This window comes from Penicillium subrubescens (genome assembly GCF_028828155.1).
Source record: "Penicillium subrubescens strain IBT 31985 chromosome Unknown utg000002l_segment0_segment0, whole genome shotgun sequence".
In the NCBI taxonomy this organism is placed as follows: domain Eukaryota; kingdom Fungi; phylum Ascomycota; class Eurotiomycetes; order Eurotiales; family Aspergillaceae; genus Penicillium; species Penicillium subrubescens.
In genome coordinates this window covers 5,109,500-5,134,788 of record NW_026643152.1, presented here as the reverse complement: position 1 = coordinate 5,134,788, position 25,289 = coordinate 5,109,500, and the positions used below count along the sequence as shown (strand labels likewise).

General features: G+C 52.6%; 10 protein-coding genes across 10 annotated transcripts; 4 read left to right on the top strand and 6 right to left on the bottom strand.

The window, feature by feature from the left end:
- Window positions 1-99: 99 nt before the first annotated feature.
- Window positions 100-1,172, bottom strand: N7473_003190 (uncharacterized protein; the record flags this gene model as incomplete). Its single annotated transcript, XM_057149130.1, has 2 exons — window positions 100-899; window positions 965-1,172. 2 exons carry the CDS (start codon window positions 1,170-1,172, stop codon window positions 100-102), a joined length of 1,008 nt encoding a protein of 335 aa, XP_057012784.1.
- A 799-nt stretch (window positions 1,173-1,971) lies between these two features.
- Window positions 1,972-3,858, top strand: N7473_003189 (putative ER to Golgi transport protein (Sly41); the record flags this gene model as incomplete). The annotated part of the gene is made up of 2 exons (XM_057149129.1): window positions 1,972-2,481; window positions 2,590-3,858. The coding sequence occupies 2 exons, from the start codon at window positions 1,972-1,974 to the stop codon at window positions 3,856-3,858; spliced, it is 1,779 nt and encodes a 592-aa protein (XP_057012783.1).
- An 831-nt stretch (window positions 3,859-4,689) lies between these two features.
- On the top strand, window positions 4,690-7,270 carry N7473_003188 (putative NADH-ubiquinone oxidoreductase, subunit G; the record flags this gene model as incomplete). Its single annotated transcript, XM_057149128.1, has 7 exons — window positions 4,690-4,795; window positions 4,857-4,880; window positions 4,933-4,984; window positions 5,046-5,060; window positions 5,127-5,149; window positions 5,221-7,102; window positions 7,168-7,270. The coding sequence occupies 7 exons, from the start codon at window positions 4,690-4,692 to the stop codon at window positions 7,268-7,270; spliced, it is 2,205 nt and encodes a 734-aa protein (XP_057012782.1).
- Window positions 7,271-7,810: 540 nt separating this feature from the next.
- On the bottom strand, window positions 7,811-9,141 carry N7473_003187 (uncharacterized protein; the record flags this gene model as incomplete). Its single annotated transcript, XM_057149127.1, has 4 exons — window positions 7,811-8,298; window positions 8,370-8,676; window positions 8,727-8,941; window positions 9,000-9,141. The coding sequence occupies 4 exons, from the start codon at window positions 9,139-9,141 to the stop codon at window positions 7,811-7,813; spliced, it is 1,152 nt and encodes a 383-aa protein (XP_057012781.1).
- A 1,205-nt stretch (window positions 9,142-10,346) lies between these two features.
- On the top strand, window positions 10,347-13,586 carry N7473_003186 (putative cytokinesis regulator (Byr4); the record flags this gene model as incomplete). The annotated part of the gene is made up of 3 exons (XM_057149126.1): window positions 10,347-10,384; window positions 10,448-12,894; window positions 13,018-13,586. 3 exons carry the CDS (start codon window positions 10,347-10,349, stop codon window positions 13,584-13,586), a joined length of 3,054 nt encoding a protein of 1,017 aa, XP_057012780.1.
- A 2,513-nt stretch (window positions 13,587-16,099) lies between these two features.
- Window positions 16,100-17,647, top strand: N7473_003185 (integrase zinc binding domain-containing protein; the record flags this gene model as incomplete). Its single annotated transcript, XM_057149125.1, has 6 exons — window positions 16,100-16,572; window positions 16,644-16,766; window positions 16,821-16,875; window positions 16,932-17,071; window positions 17,156-17,560; window positions 17,620-17,647. The coding sequence occupies 6 exons, from the start codon at window positions 16,100-16,102 to the stop codon at window positions 17,645-17,647; spliced, it is 1,224 nt and encodes a 407-aa protein (XP_057012779.1).
- Window positions 17,648-18,614: 967 nt separating this feature from the next.
- N7473_003184 (uncharacterized protein) lies at window positions 18,615-19,607 on the bottom strand (the record flags this gene model as incomplete). The annotated part of the gene is made up of 6 exons (XM_057149124.1): window positions 18,615-18,651; window positions 18,711-18,973; window positions 19,060-19,265; window positions 19,345-19,411; window positions 19,465-19,523; window positions 19,586-19,607. 6 exons carry the CDS (start codon window positions 19,605-19,607, stop codon window positions 18,615-18,617), a joined length of 654 nt encoding a protein of 217 aa, XP_057012778.1.
- Window positions 19,608-20,164: 557 nt separating this feature from the next.
- On the bottom strand, window positions 20,165-21,746 carry N7473_003183 (uncharacterized protein; the record flags this gene model as incomplete). Its single annotated transcript, XM_057149123.1, has 2 exons — window positions 20,165-21,674; window positions 21,727-21,746. The coding sequence occupies 2 exons, from the start codon at window positions 21,744-21,746 to the stop codon at window positions 20,165-20,167; spliced, it is 1,530 nt and encodes a 509-aa protein (XP_057012777.1).
- Window positions 21,747-22,173: 427 nt separating this feature from the next.
- N7473_003182 (U2 snRNP complex subunit CUS1) lies at window positions 22,174-23,907 on the bottom strand (the record flags this gene model as incomplete). The annotated part of the gene is made up of 2 exons (XM_057149122.1): window positions 22,174-23,790; window positions 23,839-23,907. The coding sequence occupies 2 exons, from the start codon at window positions 23,905-23,907 to the stop codon at window positions 22,174-22,176; spliced, it is 1,686 nt and encodes a 561-aa protein (XP_057012776.1).
- A 798-nt stretch (window positions 23,908-24,705) lies between these two features.
- On the bottom strand, window positions 24,706-25,204 carry N7473_003181 (mitochondrial 37S ribosomal protein mS33; the record flags this gene model as incomplete). Its single annotated transcript, XM_057149121.1, has 4 exons — window positions 24,706-24,734; window positions 24,795-24,844; window positions 24,900-25,108; window positions 25,172-25,204. 4 exons carry the CDS (start codon window positions 25,202-25,204, stop codon window positions 24,706-24,708), a joined length of 321 nt encoding a protein of 106 aa, XP_057012775.1.
- Between the last annotated feature and the right edge of the window lie 85 nt (window positions 25,205-25,289).

Below are 25,289 nucleotides of genomic sequence, written 5' to 3'. Positions count from 1 at the left end.
GGATCTGACAGTGGTTTTTGTTCGAGATTAATGTCGAAGCATAGGGCCCGCAAACTCCCGTCAGGGGTCTGGTATGTTACCTCTACGGAGAAATGAGGCTCATGGTCCGCCGAGAGAGAGATCTTGAAAACCAGAGGCCGAGTCTGGTGTCCAGCAATCCGCAGTGAATTTTGCATGGACACGCGATGCGCAGTCTAGATCGAGGAAGAGCATCAGCAGACAACCCAAAACATATCGTGGTAAGACGTAGGAGCCAACCTTCAATGCGCGGATCGATTTGATTTCCACCAAATTCTCGTCATTGTTCTGCACATTGATCGAGGCCCATGGAGTCCCGATTTTCCTATTAGCCAGTTCAGAGATCAACAGACTATGTTCGTCCAGCGTGATGGGCTCTGCTCCCCGCAGCTCGGCTTGAATCGTGACTTTGATGGCATTGCTAAGTCCACCGTGGGCCCGGACATCACGAGTGAGTCGTAGCTCCAATACATGACGTCCCGGTGCTAATATGATCAGGCTGGGTACCCGATGATACTGAAACATATCCCCACCGAAATACTGCTCGCCATCCACCAAGAATTCCAACAGACCATCCCCGAAGAGTGCAATAGTCTGTGGTTGAGATCCCTTGACCTCTAGGATCCCACGCGCCCATGCTTGATACTGCAATGCTGACCAGCCATAGACCGATTTCATGAATTCCCAATTGACGGCTGGAAAGCTCACATTGAGGGCCGCCTGGACTTGGCCGTGAAAAGACCTTGCTATAGTTGCATAGGTGGTGCTCCATTGAACAGATCCATTCGTTGCAAGGGCACTGCTGAATGTGGCATTGGGCTCATAGGATAGATTGTGGAATCCACCGTGATACTCCAATGGGTCTGCTCCCCAGATGGCCTCTGCGCCAGGTAACAGTTGTTATTTCTCTATCAGCCTACTCTATCTTTGATTTCGGTCCACTGACCTCTTGTACCGAGCCTGAACGGCCCTAGAACATCCCAGGTGTCCGATAGCACCACTTCTGGCAGTGCTTGTCTTAGTGGACTCTGGTGGAGAGCACTGTCTGGGACAAGCTTCCTGCTCGTCCCCGCTTGCTGGGCGCATGAGACTGGAGCTAACTCGCACCATAGCAGGAGCAGTCCCACCGCGACAGATGAGATATTAGGGTGCATATCAGACGCATACACACCAATAGCTCGGATAAGATCAGGGTATATAAAGTTGTTTGGACCTTAATCTTGAACCCTTGAGTAGTCCGGAGGCCAATCGGCCCGTCCCTCCGTCAATTGACAATTGACAATTGCGGGATGCCAAGTGGAGAAAAGGTCAGTGCGGTACAGGATGGCATCGTATCGTCATGTACACGGTCACGTGGTTTGTTGTTCAACTCTCATGGATACAAACGGCCGGCATCTTCACAAATCAATTGAGGGTAAACCCTCTAGATCAGAACAAATGCCACAGATATATCTACCTAGTATATGCAATGGCCCGCGAGGAGTCGGTTTTCTGCTTCCTTAGTAACCGTTCTACAAGCACAACTGCACAACGGAGGGCTCCGAGGGTACCATAGTATTGTAGTATCACACGGGTACTGTGTACGGTCACAGCCGGTGGCGGTCGCACGCTTGTCGGCCTCGATTCCATGGACTCTCCCGATGGGGCCAGTTTAGTTAACCCAACCTTCAATCTCCCTCTGTACTCCGTACCTGGCCCCCTTTTCCTTGATTATTCTTTCCGGCATCTGGGCAATTATCCGAGCCCACTATACGCCGTGACAAGCTTGGCCCCGTTTCGCTTCCTGCAGCGTGTGTCCTCCGTCCTCAACGCCCATTCGCCCAAACGAGATTCGTCATCGCCAACCATCTTTCCCTGCACTCTGGCCAGACGCCTTCTGCAGGTGAAACCACCCCCGTCTAACTCGACTACTTGACTTACAGTCTCCTCTACACCTGGGTAAGTCCAATCCCGATGATTGCCCTAGACGCGCAAAACAACCTCATGCTGGAGAACCGAGGGGAACCCGAAGAGTTAACGCTTCCCTCAAGCGAAAGCCTATACCAGGCCGCGATGACAATGGCCACAACTACAGTAACGGGTCATGGGCGCCGGGCTTCAATGCGACAACCCGAATTGCAAGTACCAAACAAGCCTTCAACATCCCAGCCCACGAGTAGCCCCATCGACAAATTTCCTCCTTACGAAGATTCTCTCGACGCCGCCGTGGGGTCCGCGGCACCCTCAACCCGTCCGCATCGAAGCCCCTCGGTGAAATATGCCCCGGCTGAAGCGTGGCAACCACGAAACACTTCATTCTACTCGCGAGACCCTCCCAATGGATCTTTGAGGAATCCCAAACATCGACCCCGAAAGAGTATCAGCGAAGCCATCACCACCATTCGAAACCGCAACGGCAGTATGAGCGCCAATGCGCAGGAGCTTGCAGAGGCCCTTAAAGCTCCGGTATCATACCGATTGATTGTATGTTGATTAGGACGGCGATAGCAGAATTGGCTCCCCCTCATCTGCTCAGACCGTATTTTATTCCCGCTCCAAGGATCCCCTGGCTAATGTTCGACGAATATTCAGGGTCTCTGTCTGGTTTGGTACCTGACCTCAGCGCTCACGAATACATCCTCGAAATCCATCCTGAATGCCCTTCCAATGCCCATCACTCTGACGATCATTCAATTCGCGTTTGTCTCGTTCTGGTGTTTACTGCTAGTGTATCTGTCGACAGCGATTCCGTGGCTCCGACAAAGCGTGCCGGTCCTCAAGCACGGCATTCGTTATCCTTCTCGCGATGTGATCTCCACCGCGTTGCCTCTGGCCGTCTTCCAGCTGGCTGGCCATATCTTGAGCTCCATGGCTACCTCTCAGATCCCCGTTTCCTTGGTCCACACAATCAAGGGCCTGTCCCCATTGTTTACGGTTCTGGCATATCGAGTCCTCTTCCGCATTCGGTATGCCCGGGCAACCTACCTCTCGTTGGTTCCCCTCACCGTTGGTGTCATGCTTGCGTGCTCCACTGGGATCTCTACCAACTTCTTCGGAATCCTCTGTGCGCTTCTGGCTGCCCTGGTGTTCGTCTCGCAGAATATCTTCTCGAAGAAACTCTTCAACGAGGCCGAGCGTATTGAGGCGGAGGCGGCTAATCCGGCTCGGCGTAAGTTGGACAAGCTCAACCTGCTCTGCTATTGCTCCGGACTGGCCTTTTTCCTCACATTGCCCATCTGGTTCGTGAGTGAAGGTTACCCTCTGATCTCTGACTTCATCCATGACGGTGCCATTTCACTGTCTCAAAAGCAAGGGTCGCTGGACCACGGCCGCCTGGCGATCGAGTTCGTCTTCAATGGTATTTCGCACTTTGCGCAGAACATCCTCGCATTTGTGCTCCTCTCCATGGTGTCACCCGTCTCTTACTCGGTTGCCTCCCTGGTGAAGCGCGTGTTCGTGATTGTTGCTGCGATCTTGTGGTTTGGCAGCTCGACCACGCCTATCCAAGCTGTTGGTATTGGCCTCACCTTTGTCGGCCTCTACCTCTATGATCGCAACAGCCACGACGATGTGGCTGATCAGCGCGCGAATGCGGATCACTTCCGTGCGCAGGAAGCCATTCTACCTATGAATGTCCGCCACTCGAGCAAGCCTTGGGACTCGAATGGCTATGCATTCCCCGGTGCGAGGTCGTTCGAGACCTCCACAGGAAGCACTTCCCACGCGATCAACTCCTCGAAGAAGCAGGATGATGGCCCCGGGCGTGTGCGACCCCGAGGAGCGAGTGTGAATCGGACCTGGCTACCCGGAACGAAGCAGGAGTCGACGTGGCAGCCCGCCGATTCTACAGCTGCCGCATAGGTAGTGTTCTCTCTGTGTCTTTATCTCATTTCTCATTTTGTCTCTCTTCACCCCTTAACCTTCTTCCATTTTTGTATTCTTTCCATCACAAGGGGTCGGGGGACACCGGTGTACTATATCAAGGCGTTACGGATGGTTCCTTGCTTTTATTTCTCTTCGGAAGAGACATCACTGGTCGGCTTCATTCCCTGCCGACTTACTTGATGTTGTCTCAAGTTGTTTTGGCGCCAGCATAGATTGGGTGACGGGGAAGAAGAAAGGATAACCGAAATTATGTAGGTTGTATATGATTCCAATCTACCTATGAAACTAGTGATCCTGAAAGAATCAAACCAAAGCCAGTAAGGCCATTGCATTTTCTTCAAATATCCAATCCACCGTCAGTGTCGCGTTGTATTAGGCCGGTCAGTATGTAGCTACCGTCGGTAAAGAACATGCCATCATCGGGAAAGAACCCTTGACTGCTCCAGTTCGGTGCAACTCTGCTCTAGGACAATGTTGCAGAGGAGACTGGGACTGAACGCCCGGCATCCTACAATAAATCATGCCCAGAAATGAGATGATTTCCGGTGAAGGACGGGCGCGGTCGAAGGCTTTTTAAAGGGAAAATCTCGGAGTCGAGGTTTATCCGCGTAACCGAGCCAATGGCCTCCAGCCCATTTGGGATTTGTGAGGACCCGGCTCTTAGTCAGCCCCGGGATGGTCAGCAGCATTATGTAACCCAGCAGATTCCGAACTCTGAACGTCAAGCTCCTTCGTTCTACCCCCTCGTCCACCCCCATCGCAATTCCCCCTCCCTCCCCTCTCTCCTTCATCGTCTCGCTCACAATCATGCGGCCGCAGCTGTTTCGTGCGGCCGCCCGGTCTCTCCGGGTGCCCAGGGCCCGTTCCTTCGCGACGACAGCCCCTCGCGCGGCCGAGGTGGAACTGACCATTGGTACGTCTGAGATCCCTCGATTCACGCATTCTGGATACTGTATACTGATGAGACCGTGTAGATGGCAAGAAGGTGTCTGTTGAAGGTAATATCCGCGCAATTGGCATCCATTGGACGGCTACTCACATCCTCCGCAGCCGGCTCGGCTCTCATCCAGGCTTGCGAGAAAGCAGGTGCTACGATCCCCAGGTACGAATGCTTCTATAGACTGACAAATGTGGTTTGAGACCGTGACTGACATTGTTTCTAGATACTGCTACCACGAGTACGTGTTCAATTCCCTCCGGCCCGAATCCTCCGGTGACGGTATATGCTAACTTCAGCCACAAAGAAAACTATTGATTGCAGGAAACTGTACGTCTTCAAAGTCCGATTTACTTACCAATTTGCGTGATTAGCAATGCTAACAGGAGGGATTTCCTTAGGCCGCATGTGTCTCGTCGAAGTCGAGCGCGCCCCCAAACCCGTCGCCTCCTGCGCCTGGCCCGTCCAGCCCGGAATGGTCGTCAAGACGAATTCACCTCTCGTCCACAAGGCCCGCGAGGGTGTGATGGAGTTCCTCCTGGCTAACCATCCCCTTGACTGCCCCGTCTGTGACCAGGGTGGAGAGTGCGATCTTCAGGACCAGTCAATGCGTTACGGAGCTGACCGCGGTCGGTTCCACGAGGTCAGCGGCAAGCGTGCGGTGGAGGATAAGAACATTGGCCCTCTCGTCAAGACCTCGATGAACCGCTGCATTCACTGCACTCGCTGTGTACGATTCATGAACGATGTGGCTGGCGCCCCCGAGCTCGGTACCAGTGGCCGTGGTAACGACATGCAGATCGGAACCTACCTCGAGCAGAACCTCAACTCGGAATTGTCTGGCAATGTTGTCGACCTTTGCCCCGTCGGTGCCCTGACCTCCAAGCCCTATGCTTTCCGCGCCCGTCCCTGGGAGCTCAAGCACACCGAGTCCATTGATGTCCTTGACGCCCTTGGCTCCAACATCCGAATTGATTCCCGTGGTCTGGAAGTGATGCGTGTCGTCCCCCGCCTGAACGACGACATTAACGAGGAGTGGATCAACGACAAGTCGCGCTTCGCCTGTGATGGTCTGAAGACTCAGCGCCTCACCACTCCCTTGATCCGCCGCGATGGCAAGTTCGTTCCCTCCACCTGGGAGCAGGCCCTCGCAGAGATCGCCGAGGCCCAGCAGAAGCTCCAGCTGCAGCCCAACGAGTTCAAGGCCGTTGCCGGCCACCTGGTTGACACCGAGTCTCTCGTTGCCATGAAGGACATGGCTAACAAGCTGGGCTCCGACAACCTTGCTCTGGATCAGCCCGGTGGCAGCGCTCCCATTGCCCACGGTATTGACGTTCGCTCCAACTACCTGTTCAACTCCAAGATCTACGGCATTGAGGAGGCCGACGCCCTTCTTCTGGTTGCCACCAACCCCCGCCACGAAGCCTCCGTTCTGAACGCCCGCATTCGCAAGCAGTACCTGCGCTCCGACCTCGAGATTGGTCTCGTCGGTGAGGAGTTCGAGAGCACTTTCGAGTACCAGAACCTGGGTGTCGATGTCGCTGCTCTGAAGACTGCCCTGTCCGGCGAATTCGGCAAGAAGCTGGCTGGTGCCCGCCGCCCCATGATTATTGTTGGCAGCGCCGCTGCTGAGCACCCTGATGCCAAGGCCATCTTCGAGGCTGTTGGTAGCTTCGTCGAGAAGCACGCCAGCAACTTCAACACCCCCGAGTGGCAAGGTTACAACGTCCTGCAGCGTGCTGCTTCCCGGGCTGGTGCCTACGAAGTCGGCTTCACTGCCCCCTCTCCCGAGGTTGCCCAGACTACCCCCAAGATGCTTTGGCTCCTGGGTGCCGATGAGATCTCGCAGACTGAGATCCCCAAGGATGCTTTCGTTGTCTACCAGGGCCACCACGGTGACAAGGGTGCCCAGTTCGCCGATGTCGTTCTTCCCGGTGCTGCCTATACCGAGAAGTCCGCCACTTACATCAACACCGAGGGACGTGTCCAGGTCACTCGGGCCGCCACATCCCTACCCGGTGCTGCCCGTGACGACTGGAAGATCATCCGTGCTTCCAGCGAGTTCCTCGGCGTTCCCCTTCCTTACGACGATATCGAGGCACTCCGTGACCGCATGGAGGAGATCAGCCCCGTCCTGCGCCGCTACGATGTCGTTGAGCCCACATCTGTCAGCTCCTTGAGCAAGGTCCAGCTAGCTGATCAGAACAAGGGATCTTCGGCCACTGGTGCTCCCTTCCAGAAGGTCATTGAGGACTTCTACTTTACCGACTCTATCTCCAGAAGGTATATATCTTTCGTCCCACCTAGTCTCATTTACCTACTATCATACATACTAACACTGATTTCAGTTCCCCTACCATGGCCCGCTGCTCCGCTGCTAAAGCTACCGGCAACCCCGAGACCAACTTCATGGCCGCCGGAGAGATGTCTCCCCAGGCCCTGTACGGCTAAACGTAGCCAGGGCCTCTCTCGCTGCCTCTGACTTAGCGCATGAGCCGCCGATCCAATTCTTGTGTTTTCTATAATGGTTGCAGGCGTTGTCATTTTGTATCACATTAAACTTCCCTTTGATGTACCCCCGTTTCCTTTCCACCTTCTGTTTTCCTCTATCATCTTGAACGCCGCTTCCTCCGGGTTCCCGTGGTTGACCTCTTTCGGCCACTCTCTCCGGCATGACCTGGGATTGAATCGGTTGGGGTTGACTTGTACATAAAAAGCTTGAGACCCTCACAAAATTTCAGTCCCTTTTCGGAGATGATAATGTGGATTGTAGGTTGTGTATTCGAGTAGTTATTGTTAGATGTGATATGAATCCTGGGGGGTTATTCCTTGTGGTGAGGTTGATGGTCAGACTAGGTATAGGCAACATATGTAGGACAATTGTGCGTCCGCATATTTTAGCCAGTATACATATTCAATCAAGGAGACGAGATATCCATTGTCTGCTACTTGAAAAGCTTCAATCCATCAAAATAGTGCAACAGCGGATACTCATAGTTCATCATCATCCGTTTCCCCTTCTGTCTCTTCTCCCGCCACACTGGTCTCTGCCAGAGGCTGCGGTTGAACCTGTGCCTGTGCCTGCGCCTGTGCCGCAGGCCCCCGTCGAGTAAACGGTAATTCCCTCCGTGGAGGTGCCGGCGCCGCCTCCTTAGCCGGAGCCTGTCTTTCCGAGGTACGAACCTTGGCTCGTTCAGGTACAGATCGCTGCGAAGTCGCTGGGACTTCTTCGTCCTCGTCATCGGTGGTCGTATTCCCTTCTCCGTCTTCGAGTGGTTGCGGCGTGCCTCTCTCTTCTTCGTCTTCGGTCTCTTGTGCATACGCTGCTTGCACATCGGCAGCTTTACGGTCCACATCCATTCGTTCGAAGCCATCGTCTGATTCGTCTTCGTCGGCTAACGTGTCTGCCGCACGGCGTTTTGTGGTTGGTTGAGAGCTGGTTGCTTCATGTTTCACAGTGGCTGCTTGAATTTCGGCAACTGTGTCGTTTAGAAGCATTAGTCACCTATCATTCTGGTTTCTTGGTTATGTGGTCTTTCATCAATCATACCTTTTGTCGGGTCAGCCGCAGCAGATGCCAGCAATCGCTGCTGATTCCGGATTTTGAGCTTTTTCTCGTTCAGCAACTGGGCAAAGTTGACGACCATTTGATTCTCATGCTGGCTTTTGGCTTGCATGAGGTCTGCCAGTTGTTGTGTTAATTTGGCGATGGTATCTTCCGCGGTCCGGTAGCGGTCCGTTAGGCTTGTCACTTGGCTGTGCAAGGCATCGGCTTTGGCAGCTGCGAGGCCGGTCCATTCGAATAACGCGATCTCCTGATCTTCATCTTGCTTGAGGACTAGAGACCCTAGTCTTTGCTAGAATTGTGTTAGACAGCGTACATAAGATGTGATTAAGGGTCTCGTACAGTGATGTCCTGAACTCTTTTGCGAATAGTGATGACTATTTCTTGTTCATCACCCCCAGTGCTGGAGATACTAGCAGAGACTTCGATCCCGGCAGACCAGGATGCGTTCTCGGTAGAGATTGGCTGTCTTAGGACGTAGGCAATGATGTAGGCCCATTCGTCATCGGATCCTTGATACTTTTTGCCGCGTAGGGCCTGGAGACGAGATTGTTTGACTGTTTTTGTGATGTTAGCTGGTCATTCATTGAACAGGGCTAGTGGGAGTGACTGTACTAGAAGCGGCGTATGGGTTCTCACCCTCTGTTGCGGTGAGGGATACATCCAGAGGTGCCTGGCCAGTCTGGGAGACGTGGACCAGTACGTAAGAATGCGGCTCGTCCGACCGGGGAATTCGGAGAACCTGGGGGGTGGACATGTTGGAATACCGCAAAGAGGATACCCTGATTGAACTTGTGTCGGTGGTTAAAGTAAATGAGGATGTGCTGGAGTGTGTCAATAATGTCGAGTGTAGTGTAGTCTCATCATTGATGGAGTGGACTGTCCCCAAAAGAGCCGCGTTGTACGAAGGCAGCAGGACGTGGTGGAGATCCACTCAAGGTCCCAAGGCCCCCAGTGTCCCAAGGTACGTCGCCGAGCAACAAACTAGCTTCCAAGCTTACTACTAACTTACTCAGTTAGCCGACTCCGTTTATAGGGCTTCGTAGTTGGTCAATTAATATTCAATATTTTAGTCGCTAGCTAGCTAGTTCCAGTGACTATCCCGACCGTTAGAAAGAGGGGAAGAAAAAGAGAGATTCAAGGTTGTTAATCCCTTGGTATGAGATTGCGGAGTACACGGAGATTATATGTATGATGTACTCTAACAATAAGTACCGGAGTACTGCATGATTTATGTTCACGATCTAGTACCGGAGATTTTCAAGATGACTATTTTTCATTGTTCTGATCAGACAATAAACGATCAGCTAGCAAACGACTACGAAACAATACACCCAGACCAAACGCACGGTTCCCCTGACGGGGAGTTGTGGATGTCGAGTGGCTATAGTGGGCTCCCGTGGCTCTAGTTCAATAGTTAGTGAGTCTTTTCGTTAAGAACTGGAGAGTCAGGACAGCCATGAGTAATAAGAAGGAGTGTATCCATAGCTACAGCTACAGCTATTTGACTAGTGCCAATGTTAAAAGTGGTCCTATTTAATTTTCCAGTTATTTCCAGCCCAGTTCCAACTTTCAGGCCATTTCCAGGCATCCGGCACGTTCCTTTCCTCCACGAGGAATTTCCCCCCAAAGTTCTCAAGTTCCCATCTCCCCTCAAATTCCAGCCTCCACCACCAGTCATCCCCATAAACTACCTCCAGTTACGACTGCCCGCCCTTTCACTTCCCTGGATATTTTCCCACAAGTTACTCCGACATCGTATCGTTCTAAACTGTCCTGACTTGCTATCGCTCTGTCTCACCCCGTTGCCGTGTCCGCCGCACTATCTGACCCGGCCCCCCTAACCCCCTCGCACGCGACGACCTCCAGCTACCCACCAGCCCTGTTTCACCTGACACAAGCCTTCCGACAAGAGCGACCACGGCAGTCTCCGGCCACCTGGACATCTTGCACTATCGCGGAATGATGTCCATGGTCCTCCGTCTTCGTCCAGTGTCAATGTCAGTGTCGTGAAGCTTGGCGTCCACTTCCTGATCCAACGACATTGCTCAACTTTGTACGAGTGCGCACGAGCTATCTTCGCTTTTGGTCCGGTATTTTCGCACGCGCCGCGCTGTCATGGAGTTCCCGACCACCCAAGGTCGACCGCATGGGCCGGATGAAATCATTGAATGCTGGGATGACGACGATGACCTACAATTCAACGAGGGAGTCCAGTTCCGTGCCGCATCTAGCACAGGCTCGGTGACCAATTCCTCTTTTCGACCCTCTGGGCACCGCGATTCTATCTCATCTCGCCGATCCGCTCGCTCCGATCTCGACTCCAATGCCGGTGATGAAGACTGGCAGGTTCTCCTGCACGATAATGATGAATTCTCCAAGGAGGAGGCACTGGCCTCCGCCAAACATGCCGGCATCCCTATTCCCGCCGATATCCCCAGCTCGGCCCTCATTGGGGGCGCTATTAAACGTCTCTCTGCCCGGAAACACAAGCGAACTTTTGTAGACGATTGGTCAGATGACGTTGAGCTTCCTGGCCCTGATACGGTCCTGGAGCTAAAAACTCCACACGACAATGCTTTCCCAGAATCTTTACGACAGATCAGCTCTGCAGCTACGAGTCCCGTGAAGTCGGTAGCGTCTCCTTCCTGGAATGATGACATTTCAACTCGGCTACAGGCCGCGTTCGCGCCTTTGGACCGCTTTCAGGATGAGAACGACTACCCCGGGAACCAGGATGTTCCTACAATCAAAGCCCCTGCACCACGCTCACCCCAAAAGAATCCTTTGGCTATGGCTGGAAGTGGACATGCAGGGGATCAGATGGATGATTTTGATGACGACCTCGAATTGCCTCCGGACCACCAGCCACTTCAACTGAGCCATCGGAAAGACCATGCTGAAATTTCTAGCCCTATCTTGGATGACTTTGATCTCGAGTGGTCTGAAGGCAGCATTGGTATCCGAGTTGGTGGGACCGCGCGGGACGGCCGATCACTCCCAAGCTCCACCATATCAATCGCAAGCCCCAGCGTTTCCAGCTGTCTCACTGCGGAAAGCGAGGAGGATGGCTTGGATGGTGTTTTGTTTCCGGAAGGGCCCCTGGATTTTACGGCTTCCCTCAAGCGGAGAGAAGAGGCTCAGGCGATTGAGACTCCCATCAAGAATGAAGTTATTCAGAAGGCACCGGCTTCACCGGATGCCGATGACTTCTTCTCGGGCCTTGAGGTTGACCATGGCAGAGCATTTGCCTCAGGGAAAATGACCCTCAATCCCAATGTCAAGTGCAAGACAGAATGGCCGTCAAGCCCAACTCGTCGGCCAGCTACCACACTCACATTCACCAATGCCAGCGGTGGTTCTCCTCGTACTCGCATCCCCCGCCTGTCTGGCCATGACCGAACCCATTCAACTCACCTAGAGACCGTCTCAGAAAGCGGTGCACCACTCTCCAAATTCCGGAGATCGCAGTCCCGACTTGGACATTCGGCGCAATCATCCGTTTCGAGTCTACCTGCCACCGGTACACAATCACCATCGCCAACCCCAGGTGCCTCGAGCCGACGACTTCTAGGGCCCCGGGCTACCAAGACAAGCCCAAATGTCGACGAGAGTAAAGCCCCTCCCAGAACACTTCGAACTAAAAGATCACTACCGTCCATCCGAGGGATCAGTTCGGCTACTTCTACATTGGCTTCGCAACGGACGCCATCTCATCAAGATGGCTCTGTTCGTACCTCTCTAAATCGGCCTAAAACGCCTGTTGAACGGACGGCTGCACTCGATGGGCGAAACTCGGCTCGCAGAGTTCAACCGCCATTTCTCTCCTCTGGTGCATCAGAAAGGAAGCCCCAGAATGCCAATGTCAAAATCTACCGTTCCTCTCGACGCACCAATTCCGACAGCTCTGGTGATATGCTCAGTCCACAGGGCACATTCTCCCGGCTGTCACGACCTTCTCGCCCAGAGAGCCTGCGACTCAGTCTTGGTGAATCTGGCACAGAAAACGCCGGCTCGACGACTAAGCGGACCCTGACCAAACCGACCAGGCGACGCAATTTCGGCGATGGCACCGAATTAGAATCATTTGACGATCTACCCACTTCGGCTTCAACTGAAAGCAAATTCACGAAAAATCCAACTGGGCGAGGAGCCCCCCGATCTATACGTTCTCGACTCAGCCAGAGCCGTATCACTCCCCCGATTGATTCTCCGACTCAATCTACGCCTCCCTCGGTCACCAAGCCGCTGAACCCGACTCCGAGGTTCGCTCGCGATACCAATGCATCCCGAAATGCTCGAGAACAACGAATTGCTTCCATGAACTCCCGTACCCGAGACACAACCCCTCTTGCCTCTGTGAACTCGAATTGGAAACCCCACCCGGTTGTTTCTCGCATCTCCCCCAGCGCCGCGCCGGTACGAAGCCGCAAATCGAAACCCATGACCAAGTCTTCATCCAAACCCCACCTGATCAAACCTCTAGGGTCTGGTGTGCAGGATGCCAAATGTAAGTGCCCGAGACCCCTTTCCTTTTTCAATTTCGTTTTTTTTTGTTTTCGTCCCGTGCCCCGTTCCATTCCCACTTTAAGCGCTCTGAGAGTCGAAATTGGAAACTAACACTGTTGTCTAGCCGTGCGAGGTATGCGGTACAACCCGTCAACTTTCCGATGGGAAGGAAACGAAAATCTAGTCCAGGATTTCGATGTTGCAACTGCTCCTCGATCACCAAAACCTGCACCGGCTCTGATCACTAATGTGGGTCCATTGCACAATGTTCAGTCGGTTGGGGGCATGGTCTTTGATCCCCAGCGCATGTGTTGGCTCAAGGCCTCTGCCCTTGAGTCTGGAGTCCACGGTGCGGTACCGGAGGACGAAGATGATGTCTTCGCTGGGTTGGATGACCTGGATGACGACAAGACTGCGGCACCAACACGCCGAAACTCGGGGGATGTACATGACTTGTCTTCCCACACGCCTGGTGGAGAAGATGGCAGCGCCGGAGAGTCATCCGACGACTGCCCTATTACAGAGGAGTTTGATGTTGGTCCCGAGTTCATTCGACGACAGAGAGCTGAAGAGGACAAGTGGAGACGCAAGGTGGCTAAGTGGGTTGGCTCTGCTCGCGGTGATCGGGAGCATCACTGGCGATGGGCCATTCGTGATCTGGTGGCCGAAGATACCGGTCATGTTATCGGTTAGGATCGAGAAGAAGGAGGCGGGAGGAGAGAGAAAGGGGCCCGATCAAGGTGCCCAAGAGAGCCTAGATGGTCTCTTTGTACCATCATCCAAGTATCTTTTGTCCCTTGGTGTGTGTGCCAGAGTGTCCTTGTTGTTGGAGAAGGGCAAAGGCAAGGCACTTGTTGGGTTGGGCATAGATACACATGAACTTATGACGCGAAGACATAATCTGTCTTCATTGGCCGTGATGAACTTGGCCAAACGATTTTTACGGCAGTGACAGTGGCGGTTTAGTGTCTTATTTTGGGGATTCTTGTTGTTGACGTGGTGACTTTGTGACCCTGTAACTATACTATTCGCACTCGCATTGCTCTATTATCTCCGAGAGTACATACTTCCATACATACTGCCCTGCAGTTGCACCTAATGATTATGAGCATTTCGTTCTTTTGATCTTCTTCCTGCTTCCGACAGATCCGACGATCTCTGGTGCTTTTGGGACTTTGTCTCCTTTCGTTCCTTCGTCTTGTTCCAGAAGTCTTGTCTCCGCTATTCTCTCACCCTGCCCTGTTCATCCCCCACGCCCTTTTCCATTCCCCCTCTATTGTTCACTCGTTCTACTTCACCTCAACGATTTCTCACTGGGCCAAGCCTCCATCATGGCCTGCTTTCTGCATCCGATCAACAGGGAGCATCCATGCTGGTCCCTGGTCCTCTCGGGGGTAAACACTGTCGTTTCCACCCCCGGTCTCTTTCTCTAGTCATTGCCTCTCTCTACCTCCCCTCCAGTCATCATTACTCTGATCTCGAAACAAGCCCCCCTTGGCCAATCCCAAAACACCTCGGACTCGGCGCTTCCCCCCTCATCAGAGCAAGGTGTTCGTCAATTCTCTCTTTATCTTCGGAAACATGCACAGGCTCGCGATCAGGTTCGGGAAGCAGCAGAGTGACACCGGGTGATAGATTGTCTAACGCGCAAAGACTTCGAGCATCCCCCTTTCCGTTTCACGACTGGGCCAGACGCTGTCATTGCTGCGAGTCCCCGGCTGCCAAGTCCTTCGAACACGGTGTCTCACCTGTCGCGGACTAGCCAAACGCAGGCAATCCTGCCATCCCGCATGCTGCTGCATTGATTGCCCGCCAACATTATCCAATCCACTTTGGCCCTGACATCGACGCCACGTCAAGGTCACGCCTAACTGCCACGGATCTCCCTGGCAGCTCATGATCTGGAAAGGCGAAGAGGAGGCTGTAGGACAGCAGCACCGACCAGGATGCGCTTACTGGCAACCCCCTCCTCCTCCTCCTCCCGCGCGCGAGAGCAGCCCACCCACACCCCTGTTCAACGCTGCTTCAGCCCATCCATGCCCATCCTCTCACCCGCGCTAGGCTTTTCTCGAGGTCGTAAATGGGGGCCCCAAGGGACTGGAAGATTTTTGCAAATCCCCTCTCTCCCCAATCCATGTTCCTTACGGCAGCGGTTACGTGCATGTTTGGACTTTTGCCGGAGCAATCTCCAGCCCAACTTTGTTTGACGGAGAGCAAACCTGCAGAAACAAAGCCCTGCACGAAGGGAAAGAAAAAAGATTGTCATTGATTGTATGTACTCGCCTCTTCTAGCCCTTACCCCCGGGGTCGAGTTGTTCCACCGCGACTCGCAAGTCGCAAGACCCGAGTTCGTGAGTCGCGAGTCGCGATTCGCAAGGTCGGGGAGGTCCCCCCGGTGCTTGTCGGTGACATTCTAGAGGCCGATCGTCAAGCGCCCCTCCCCATACGTGGCCTCGAATAGCCCAACGTGGCTCCTCCATGAGGCGAATGGTGGCGCCGGGCATCGAGGCAGGAATCCGTATCACCATTGCTTGTGTCTGTATGTGCTGTCGTAGGCCTTCAATTGCCTCGGCGGGTCGGAAAGCATTCGACCACGAACCCTAGTCCTGTCTCGCTTTGCTTTGCTCTTACCTTTTTCCTTTCTTTTTTTTTTGGCTGTCGCTTTATTTTGGGTGGGAATTTGGGAGACCCATGCCACCTCTCTCTTCCCTGCAAGCTTGGGTCATGCCCTTTCCTGCCTGTACCTTACAGAGCTCTGCTTGACTTGGCTGGCTCCTTTGTTTCTTTTTTTGTGGAATATTTGCCTGTTGGTCGTCCAGGGATTACCTCTGTTGCTTCTATCCACTCTGCTTCCACTGGTCTCGTGCGCTATCTTGGGCATCTGTCATATTCATGCAAGCTTCGTTTGGGGTTTGGTGGTTCTTTATAATAGACAATGTCGCCCCCTTTGATGTTGTTCATGGCTTTGTGTATTCATTCTGGCTTTTTTATAAGACGTGTCTTCCAAAGCTCTCACGAGTAGCTTACCTCTACCACAATTGTGCTGTCGAGACTGAACGGCTCAAGCTCGTTCTTTTGCTTTCACTTGAGCCTCGCTCGCTGTCTCCGTTCCATCATATTTATTGTATCTTTCCTGGTGATCCCTGGTCTATCTCCCATCCGGACGTGAGAAAACGACAGCTCGTCTACAACGAGCATAATATACGATGAGCAGCTTCTCCAGACGCGGAGAAGGAATCGACAATTATCTCATGAACCCATCAATGGCAGTCCCCGGTACTTACAGTCACCCCGATAGCCATGAATATGGCGCAGCAGGATCTGGCACATACCATTTCCCTCAGCATTCCTTCAATCCATACGGAAACCAATTCAGTCCTTCGTATGGACAGCAGTCAAACATGTCATCCGGAATGCAGCATCTCCAGTATGCCTCCGAGCATACTATCCCCTCAATGTCTACTACCGAAGATATGAGACTTCATCATCCCCCCCCGCAGTACATGGCCCAGCCCCGCTACCCACAATCTCCGAGATACCTGCCGCTGCGTGACGCTCTTGGTGAGACGGATATCGAGAGCCAAGAGTCCCGGAATGAGGGCACTTTGCTCTCGGAGCCTGTGGTACCTGCTCTCGATGGGTTTCCAGATGTGAAGGAGTTTGATCAACTCATGCAGAGGTTTGTGGAACGCCAGATATGCGCGGAGCTTTGGTTTATCTTATAGTGGCTAATATTCTATTTCGGACTAGCTATGTGGATGATCTCTCGGTGAAGAAGCAGGACAAGGCATTGATCCATGCTAAAAGAGCGCGAAACATTCGGACTGTGTTGATTGATCCGAAGGACACTGCAGTTGAGTCCGCCCAATTTCGGTGTGTATTTCTTTTCCTTAACTATCATATCGATCATACTGAACAAATTTCCAGGTTCTGGGTCAAGAAAATGTTTAAGCTTCAACCAGTCGGCATGGGAACGGCAGATGTGAGACATCCATCCCCTGGCCTGATTGTCTACACGAATCTAACGAATTATCTCAGTGCCGAAAAATGATTTGTCATGAAGGAAAGCCTGTCGCAATTCGCGAGAAACTGTTCAAGATTCTCACCAAGGCACACCAGCAATGTCAGCATGGAGGTCGCGACAAGACCTCTGCACAAGTCCGACGGATATACTCATGGTGAGTGTCTCCCACCCACAAAGCATCATCTATGCAAGACGAAAACATCTCACCACTAACCATTCCAATCTTCCCCCGCTCCAGGGTCCCAAAGGAACTAATCTCCCGCTTCGTCAAAATATGCCCAACCTGCCAAGTCCGACGCGGAGGATCTCGTCTGACACCGCCCAATTCCCGACGAGGCTCACCAAGACTTGAAATGGTGCCTCGGTCTCCAAAGCTGCCATCCCCACCAATCGTCAAACGAGAATCCTCTTATGGAGGACACTCTTCCCTCAACCGAACACAGACAGAATACCTGAGCCAGTTCCACGGTCATAATGGCTGGATAGATAGCCCACAGAGTATCCAGGGCCGTTCTGCCTTGAACTCGAGTGTTCGGTCTTTCCCGGGTCCCATGAATGGTCTCTCCCACTCAATGGCTGGTGGTATGGATCCTTTTTCAGCGGAGTTGTCAGTGCCGCCGTCGCAGTTGAGTTATACGACCGGGTATGTCCCGTCTCATGGGGCTCCGACTCAACGGGAGTACTGATCAGACGGGATCTTAGGGAGTATAGGGCTGGCTCGAATGATTGAAAGAGGCTCTGACTTTAGTTTTGTGGGCTTGACCGGTTTCATGTTAGATTTACGCTTTATGGTCTGGTCTGAACAAAAGCGACATGTGTGTTCTACAACGTCCTGGATGGATGGGTTGAATGATCAACCCTCAAAAAAACTCGCCTGGCCGGGCCCAAAAATGGTGGCAAGAGGTAGATGGAAAGAGAGGGTCATGGCCCAAAAAATATGATACGAAGCAATTGTAGACGTGGTTAGTGTATTAGGGAGATAATTCAAAACTTTACAACCAATCAAAATTTCCCGGTCTAGAGTAAAAGTGAACTGAATTGAAACCAACTAGGCTTGGAAACTACGCAAGAAAGACGTAGAGAAACATGGCTTCGGTGCGAGGACTCGCCAAAAGTGAACATACAAGCATGAGATAGCAGATGGCTAAGGATGCGTATAGAAATGCTTGATAAAATCATAACGAACCCGCCTCCAGAAAATGTTCCCTACAATCTCTTCTCTTACAAGCGGCACCATCAGTCATGTCTGTATCCATTCCGCTTCTTGTATCATTCAAACATGGTTCTCTTTGATTTATCTTTTATCAACAACCAACAACGCCATACCCACTCTCTCATTAACATAGCCTCTTTCCCCCTGACATGGGCGCCGGGCAATGGAGTCAGTCAAGACCACAGTTCCACGGGAGGATTTGTGGAACATGGCCACAATTGAGGACTGGCACCACATAACGTGAAAGCGTCATCAATTCATAGATTGACTCCGACTCGATTGTCCGGAGCGGGTGCTGTATAGAGCTAGGGACATGATCGTATCGTGTATTATCTGCGGGGAGGCGGGGAAGCTTTCAAGATGCATCCGGAAACAACTAGGGAATAACCAATCCACGTGAAAAAAAGATCCATCGACACATATACCCTCAAGATGGACTTGACCGAGAGTCTCATGCGTTTATCACAGGCCTAATGGATCCTCCTTAGACGGGGAGCGAGAACTTCTTGCCTTTCAGAACCCTGGTTCAAGTCAGTTAGCTTGGGTCATAGACAAAATATGCAGGGTTCGAGCGGCTTACTTGTTGTAGTAGATATAGAAAAAGTCCGAGTAGAGCAGAGTCTGGATGATGCCGGCGATGATGGGAACCGGCTGGAAGGATCGCTGGAAGGAGGCCTCGGTGAAGTATCGCCAGATCCAGTTGGGGATATAGAGTGCCCGATACAGGCCCAGGGCAAACAGATAGTGTGTGGTGATCGTGTCCGCTTCTCCAGTGCGTTGCAACATGAACAATTGGGGCAGAATGGCGACTGACTCCAACCAAATTGAGAACGTCCAAAGGATCTAGGCAACGTTAGTCGTATGTCCAGGTTCTAGGCTATCCCTTGGGGAATTGCCATGGAAAATGACGTTGGCGCATCGGTACGAACCTCGGAGAGTCGGTAGTCGTGGGGGAACAGCAAAGCCAGAATCACGCTGATTCCAAGCAGGTACTGGACCTTGAAGGTATCGATATTGGGGTCATGAGTGGGCTTGTAATCGTTGAGCATGAGGTAGATGATGTAGGCGGAAGAGCCGATGAACAGCAGCTTGAATGTGGTCAGGTACAGCGAATCGGTCAAGGTCCAGAATAGATCTAGAGATAGAGGCAATTGATTGCACGCGTCAGAATTGATCAAGTAGAAAGGGTGTACAATAGACATATGCGCACTCACCCAGATAGCGTGTGACGAAGACCAGGAGATAGAGCGCTTGCGACTTGAAGGACAATCCGGAACAGCTCTGCGATGACGTTAGACATGGACGAGGAAGCGCAGGACTCGGGAATGGCATACGCTGGACGACTTCATCTTCTGGAGAAGAATGAAGATGGACGCCAGGTGGGAGAAATCGGCTGCTTGGAGTCAGTATGTCTCCATCATCGTGGTGATCGCCCAGGTCGATTGCTTGGCTCACCTAGTAGCCGGAAGATATTCATGGTGACGGTTGGGAGCGTAGCTCAGAGAAAAGGAAAGAGGGGATTGTACAAGGTGGATATTCGAATCCAAGTCGTGAGGATAAAGAGAAAGACACCAAATATGAATGGGGAGGATGGGGCGAGAGGGATGGTGGAAGCGGGAAAAGAAAGAAGGGTTTCAAGGAATCGAGAATCGCGGGAATCGGAGTTGTTGACACGAAAACCAGAAGCCAAGCGGGCTGCCGATCAGTCAGATCCTCAGGTACGGGAAAAGCCAAGACTTGTGTAGTTTAACCTCTTTTTTCTAACAAGAATTCAACACAAATATTCTAGAAATTTTATTTTAATCACTACATCAATTTAATATTAGAATAATCAAATGATTAAAAAGACTTGTTTCAAGGGGAAAAAAAAGGTTGCCTTTGAAGTGTTGAAGTATTGTACAGTTCCATGCCATTGCCATACCAGGCCCGTATAGTTCCCACCAGCCTTTCCTAGGCAATAAACTCCACCGATATGAAAACACCCTTGAAGGTGAGAAAAATACGAGAATAACTCTTCTTCTAGGTATCATCCCGTCAGAATAAAACACCACCCCCAATGCCGCTCTCCTCGGCCATGCGCTGTAGATGGCCCTCCGCCAACTCGCTCTTCAAAGCACAAATGGAACTCTCACGATCCAGTCGATCCCAGTCGCGCAATCCGGCCCGTTTAGACTTTTGAGTCTCCATCACCTGATCAAGGATCTTCTCTCGATCCGCTTCGAGCTGGTGAAGACGCTTTTCCGTCGCGGGATCCAGGGTCGAAGGGAAAGCCCTCCCACCCGGGATGATAGTGCTCAACCCAGCAAGATGACTCGGGGGTTTCGGTCCTGTGGGTGGATGGGCAGATGCTACACTATGTTGTCGAGCACCCGCGTGCCGATAGTGACCCCCGCCTCCGGGTACGGGGGATGAAAAGGAAGCGCGTGGCCCAGAGGGGACACCATGTGCTGCGGGCGTTGTAGGCGGTCCACGGCGCGCCATAGGAGATCCACCCCATGGCCCGTCTCGAGAACCCGGCCCACGACGAGGACGAGTGGGCGCAGACAACAGTGACATATTATGAGGGCCACGATTTGGTCCAGGAGCAGCCACATGCGACCCCTGAGAGGGCCCCGAAGGCGGAGGTTGACGGATCCCAGCGTTTCTTGGCTGGGTAGGGATGTTGCCCGGCGATCGAGCACCACTTATTTGACCTTGCTCCGCGAGCACCTTTTCTGAAATGCGAGTGTCATCTTGCGACCTCCGAGGACCTAGCGACTCCATTTCACGATGGGGATCTCGGTATGGGGATCGGCTTCGGGGGCCTGGTGGCGGGCGAAGTGAGGGGGATTGCCGCATAGGTGATCGGCTGTGACTGCGGATAGAGGCGACCCCCATTCGGTCAGGATGTATGGAGGGAGATGAACGCCTGGATGTGGCGCCAGATTCGGGAGCTGCGGCAGCGTGAGCGGGCGATTGTCTTGACGGTGACAAGGGTCGCTCTCTCTTATCGGCATTCTGTTGTCGACGAGGAGCGTCGGTGGAGCCCTGTGAGCGGAATACTAGCGTCGGTTGGGCGTCTGAGGAGATAGCTTGTGCCGGTCTATCATTATCGGGAAGGGGAGGGGAGGTGTGTCTGGTAGTTCGGGGATCTTGACTTCCTGGAGTGGGATCCCGGGCCCGTCTTGGGCTGCCGCGACCCCGGGACAGGTCGCGCGGCCTACTCTCGTTATATCCAGGGGATCGAGACCGCCAGGAAGGAGGAGGCGATCGGAGGCGGTCGTCTCTTCGAGGCGAAAATCGTCGTGGAGGGGACCTTCGCCTACCGTACGAGCCTGGTCCATAGCCTCTACCCTGGAAGGGAGGCGTTCGCGAGCGGCGTCGATATTCGGGTGAGCGACTGCGGGGACGTCCATATGTTCGATTAGAGGGTACCCAGGTATCGGCACGCGGACGCGAGCGATTTCGTGGTGGCGAGCGTCGACGGTTTTCGTATCCTCGAGAGGGCGATCGGCCTGGTCGTTCGGCTGGCCGATAACTTTCTCCCCCGCGGCGGTCGTCGAATCTAGATGACGGTGAGAAACAACGACAGTCATATATAAGCTGTAATCGCTAACCTTCTGCGATCCCAATCCATCGCTGGGTGATTATTTAATCAAAGAAGCATTCGAAAGCGAAATTGTGACGGATCAGTTGTGGCAGATGGAGACATGAAAGATGAAGGACGGAGAAGCCCAGCGGAGGTTAAACTACTTTAGGATGGAGACATTAGCCAGAAGCCAAAATGGAAGGCGGTGAGTATGTGACAATAACTATGGTAGCTAGTTACTAACGAAGATAAATCAAGAGAAATACGAGTCTATATATGGATTAAAACTTTGCTCCATGGAAATGATCTCGCAGGGAGGATATGATAGCGCTACTAGTGGACACTTACCCAGCATGTTCAGGTCGAATGGTCGCAGTAGTATGGGAACAAATGTTGCCAAAGAGGCAAGATCATAGATGAATTATTGGTCTCATAGAAATACAAAAAGCAACCACCATAAATGGAACAGGTCGCCTCAAGGCTTGCCTCGTCGCTCTTCTTCCTTGCGTAGTCTCTTCCGACTCTCCTGTGCAATCATGTCGCTAAGATCCTCCTGGAATCCCCACTGAGGCTGATGTTGTTGTTGTCGCTGGGTCTCGTATAGATCCTGGAGACGTTCCTTGCTAAGACCATCCCCAGATTGGAGGGCATCCAGATCAACTGACACCTCCACATCGCCAGGCTTCTTTCGTTTCCGGGTTTGGTCGTCCACGCCAAGGACGGGATGAGCGCCAGATGATGAGGCGAGATCGTACGCTCGGTCACCACCAAAGAATCCTGAGACGCTGGTCTGCTTCTCGGGGATCACCTGGTACGCACTGCGAGGATGAACAGACTCCTCGGTTTCGGTCCCACGGTGGTGTTTGCGGACATCGAATTCACCAGACACATTCTCCGTGGCTCCAAATTCGGACGGTATCGCGGAGGCCAAGCCACTAGGAGAGTGAATACCCGTTTCTCTCTCCTCATCAGCAGCGTCCTCATCGTCCGATCCCTCTTCCTCTTCGTCTTCTTCTTCCTCGTCACTTTCCTCTTCTCCTTCAGATGCCTGCAGTTCACCCCAAAGATCCTTCTCCACGGGCTCTCCCTGTTGCCCATTTTGCTGAGGTTGCAGTACACCGAAGATATCACCGCCGTAAAGTGGCCGGTTATGTTCATCGACAGGTGGTTTTCCGTAGCCTCCAGGATGATATCCCCACATTGCACCTGGGGGTGGAGGCGCATTGAGACCCGGAATTTTGAGCGCAGGATAGGATGGAGGAGGTCCGAATCGTTGTTGGTTGATGAGCCATGGGGGAGGGGCTCCGGGGGGCATGTTAAGAGCCTCTTTTAGTTCATCGCTTAGTTCGCCAGGGCGCAGATGTCTGAGGTTGGTCTCGTGCTCCTTTCCTTCATAGTAGATCTCGCCATATCGGGTCAGTTCCGGCTTGGTTTGGAAGCGGAAAAAGGCCTCGTAGAGTTTCTGGTAGTCGATATCTAACCGGCCCATCTTGGGTTGGACCCTCTCTCGTTGCTTCTGTTTCAGAGAGGATTGTTCCTGCTTTTCCAAGGCGGCATCGCGCATTTCGGCAATGCCCGTCTCTTGGATGAACTTGGGAAGAGCAAAGGGGGCCTTTTCAACTCCACGTTTCGACGACAAGTACTCGCGCTTAAGGGACCAGTGCGTCGGAACAGGGACTACATTTCGATGGGCTTTGATGTGAACCAAAAGACGTGGGTCGGTGGCTGATGTGTCTGTCCATTCCACAATGTCGGGTTTGGAAACCTGGGCCTTGAGTTCGGCCACGGACAATTTGTTCAGCTCCTTTCGCTTCTTCTTGGACAGCTTCGGCTCCAGCTCTTGCTCCTCATCAGGAATCTCATCTTCATCATCAAAGTAGACTTCTGGCTTCTCAACCTCTTTTGTTGTAGCATTTTCCCCCGGCCCTTCCTCAAACTTGTTGGCGAGATCCTTGTACATCTCCCAGAGAGGGTCATCTGGCACAGGGACGACGGGGACGGCTGGAGGCTCTAATACATCCTTGGGAGTAGCAGGAGGAGGTGTCACCTGCTTTTCGGTCTCCCCATTTGGTTCGACGGGCGCACTGGGAACCTGGGAAATGTGAGTGTCTTTCTCGACGATGAGAGGCGATCGGCTCACCTCGGCCTTCAGGGCCTTCTTGCGAGCTCTGCGGAGCTGATTCTTGTTGGGCTTCGTGGCAGACGGCATTGCGACGACTGGGCAACCTTGATCCAGGGAATATGTTGCGTCCCGGTGCCGAGAATGTCAGTGCGATGCAGATGTCGCGCGACTGGCGTCGGGCTGGAGAAGTTGCGGGAAGGCGATCAGAATCGCCAAGCTCTCAGAGGCGAAGTGGTGATTGGTCCCCGTGACCCACCGCCTTTGCGCATCCTATGCCCTGTACAAATTGTAGATATTTTTCAAACCCTCAGTTCCCAAACTACTCTGTTGATTATTTGAATAATCTTTCTGATGACCCATGCTATAACGCTTGTTTATTGAAGATTTTGTGAACAGAATGACAAAGTGGACAAAAGCACATGCAGAAAGTGCTGGCACCAGGTCATTGATAACTCACAGACCAATGTATAGAAGGCTTTCCATGGTGCTAGCTTAAAACAATCATGATAATCCAAAATTGGAAAGCGAAGAATAGCACTAGAAACAGTGGCAGTACCACAATAGTATTTAACGGTAGTAGGCGATTTCCGGAAATACTCCCTCGTCCAACCACTCCAAGATACGGACTCGAACAGGGAAAAAAAAGACCGATTGTGATGCTAACAAAAGTGGGTAGTTCTATGATACATTTTGGGGGGTGTGGGATATGGGCCATCATCAAGTCACCCAGAGGTGACCCAGCCTCTGTCGTTGGAAAATATAAAAACAATGATCACTGGGTCACTACTGTACCCCAGTGCTAACACGAGCCCTAGGCACTCATTTCTCCGATGTGGTCGTTCCGTAGGATATTCAATGATAGCTGATAGATGGAGTATGACACGTTTATTTCTTCTTCTTGTGGGATCTCGATTCTGGAAAACTGTCAGCGAAAACGTGGACCTTATGGTTCTTCAAAGCCCAGTGAGCCTTACCAGCAGCGGTCCTCTTCTTCTTGGGTCGACCCTTTCCTCGCAATTTGGTACTGTATATATCAGTCAGTATGGAGCAGCGCAAACCGGGTGTAGAAGCCCACGGACATTTGAATAGCCTCCTCTCGATCGTCCTCCGCTTCGTCAAACGTCGTCAACCCGAGGGGCTTGTAGGTGTTCTGGAGGTCTCGGAAGGAGACCGTCTTCTTAGGGTACCATGCTGCAAGCGCTGGGCCGCGTAGTCGTTGCCGAAGGATCTTATTGCCCAGTCGGAGCCGTTGCGGGTTGAAGTTCAGGGAGAAGATGCGACATTGGGTCTGGTCTCGGGGTCAGTAAAGATTCCGGTTGGGTAAAGTGGGGAAAATGGAGGAAGTAGATACCTTCACCAAGTCGAGTATTCGGGATTGTGCCATCGTCACGACTCAATCACTTCCCGTTGTTGGCCGACGGAGTGATGGTGATGTCTTGCAGATTGCGGAAGAAGCGCGCAACTTGCGG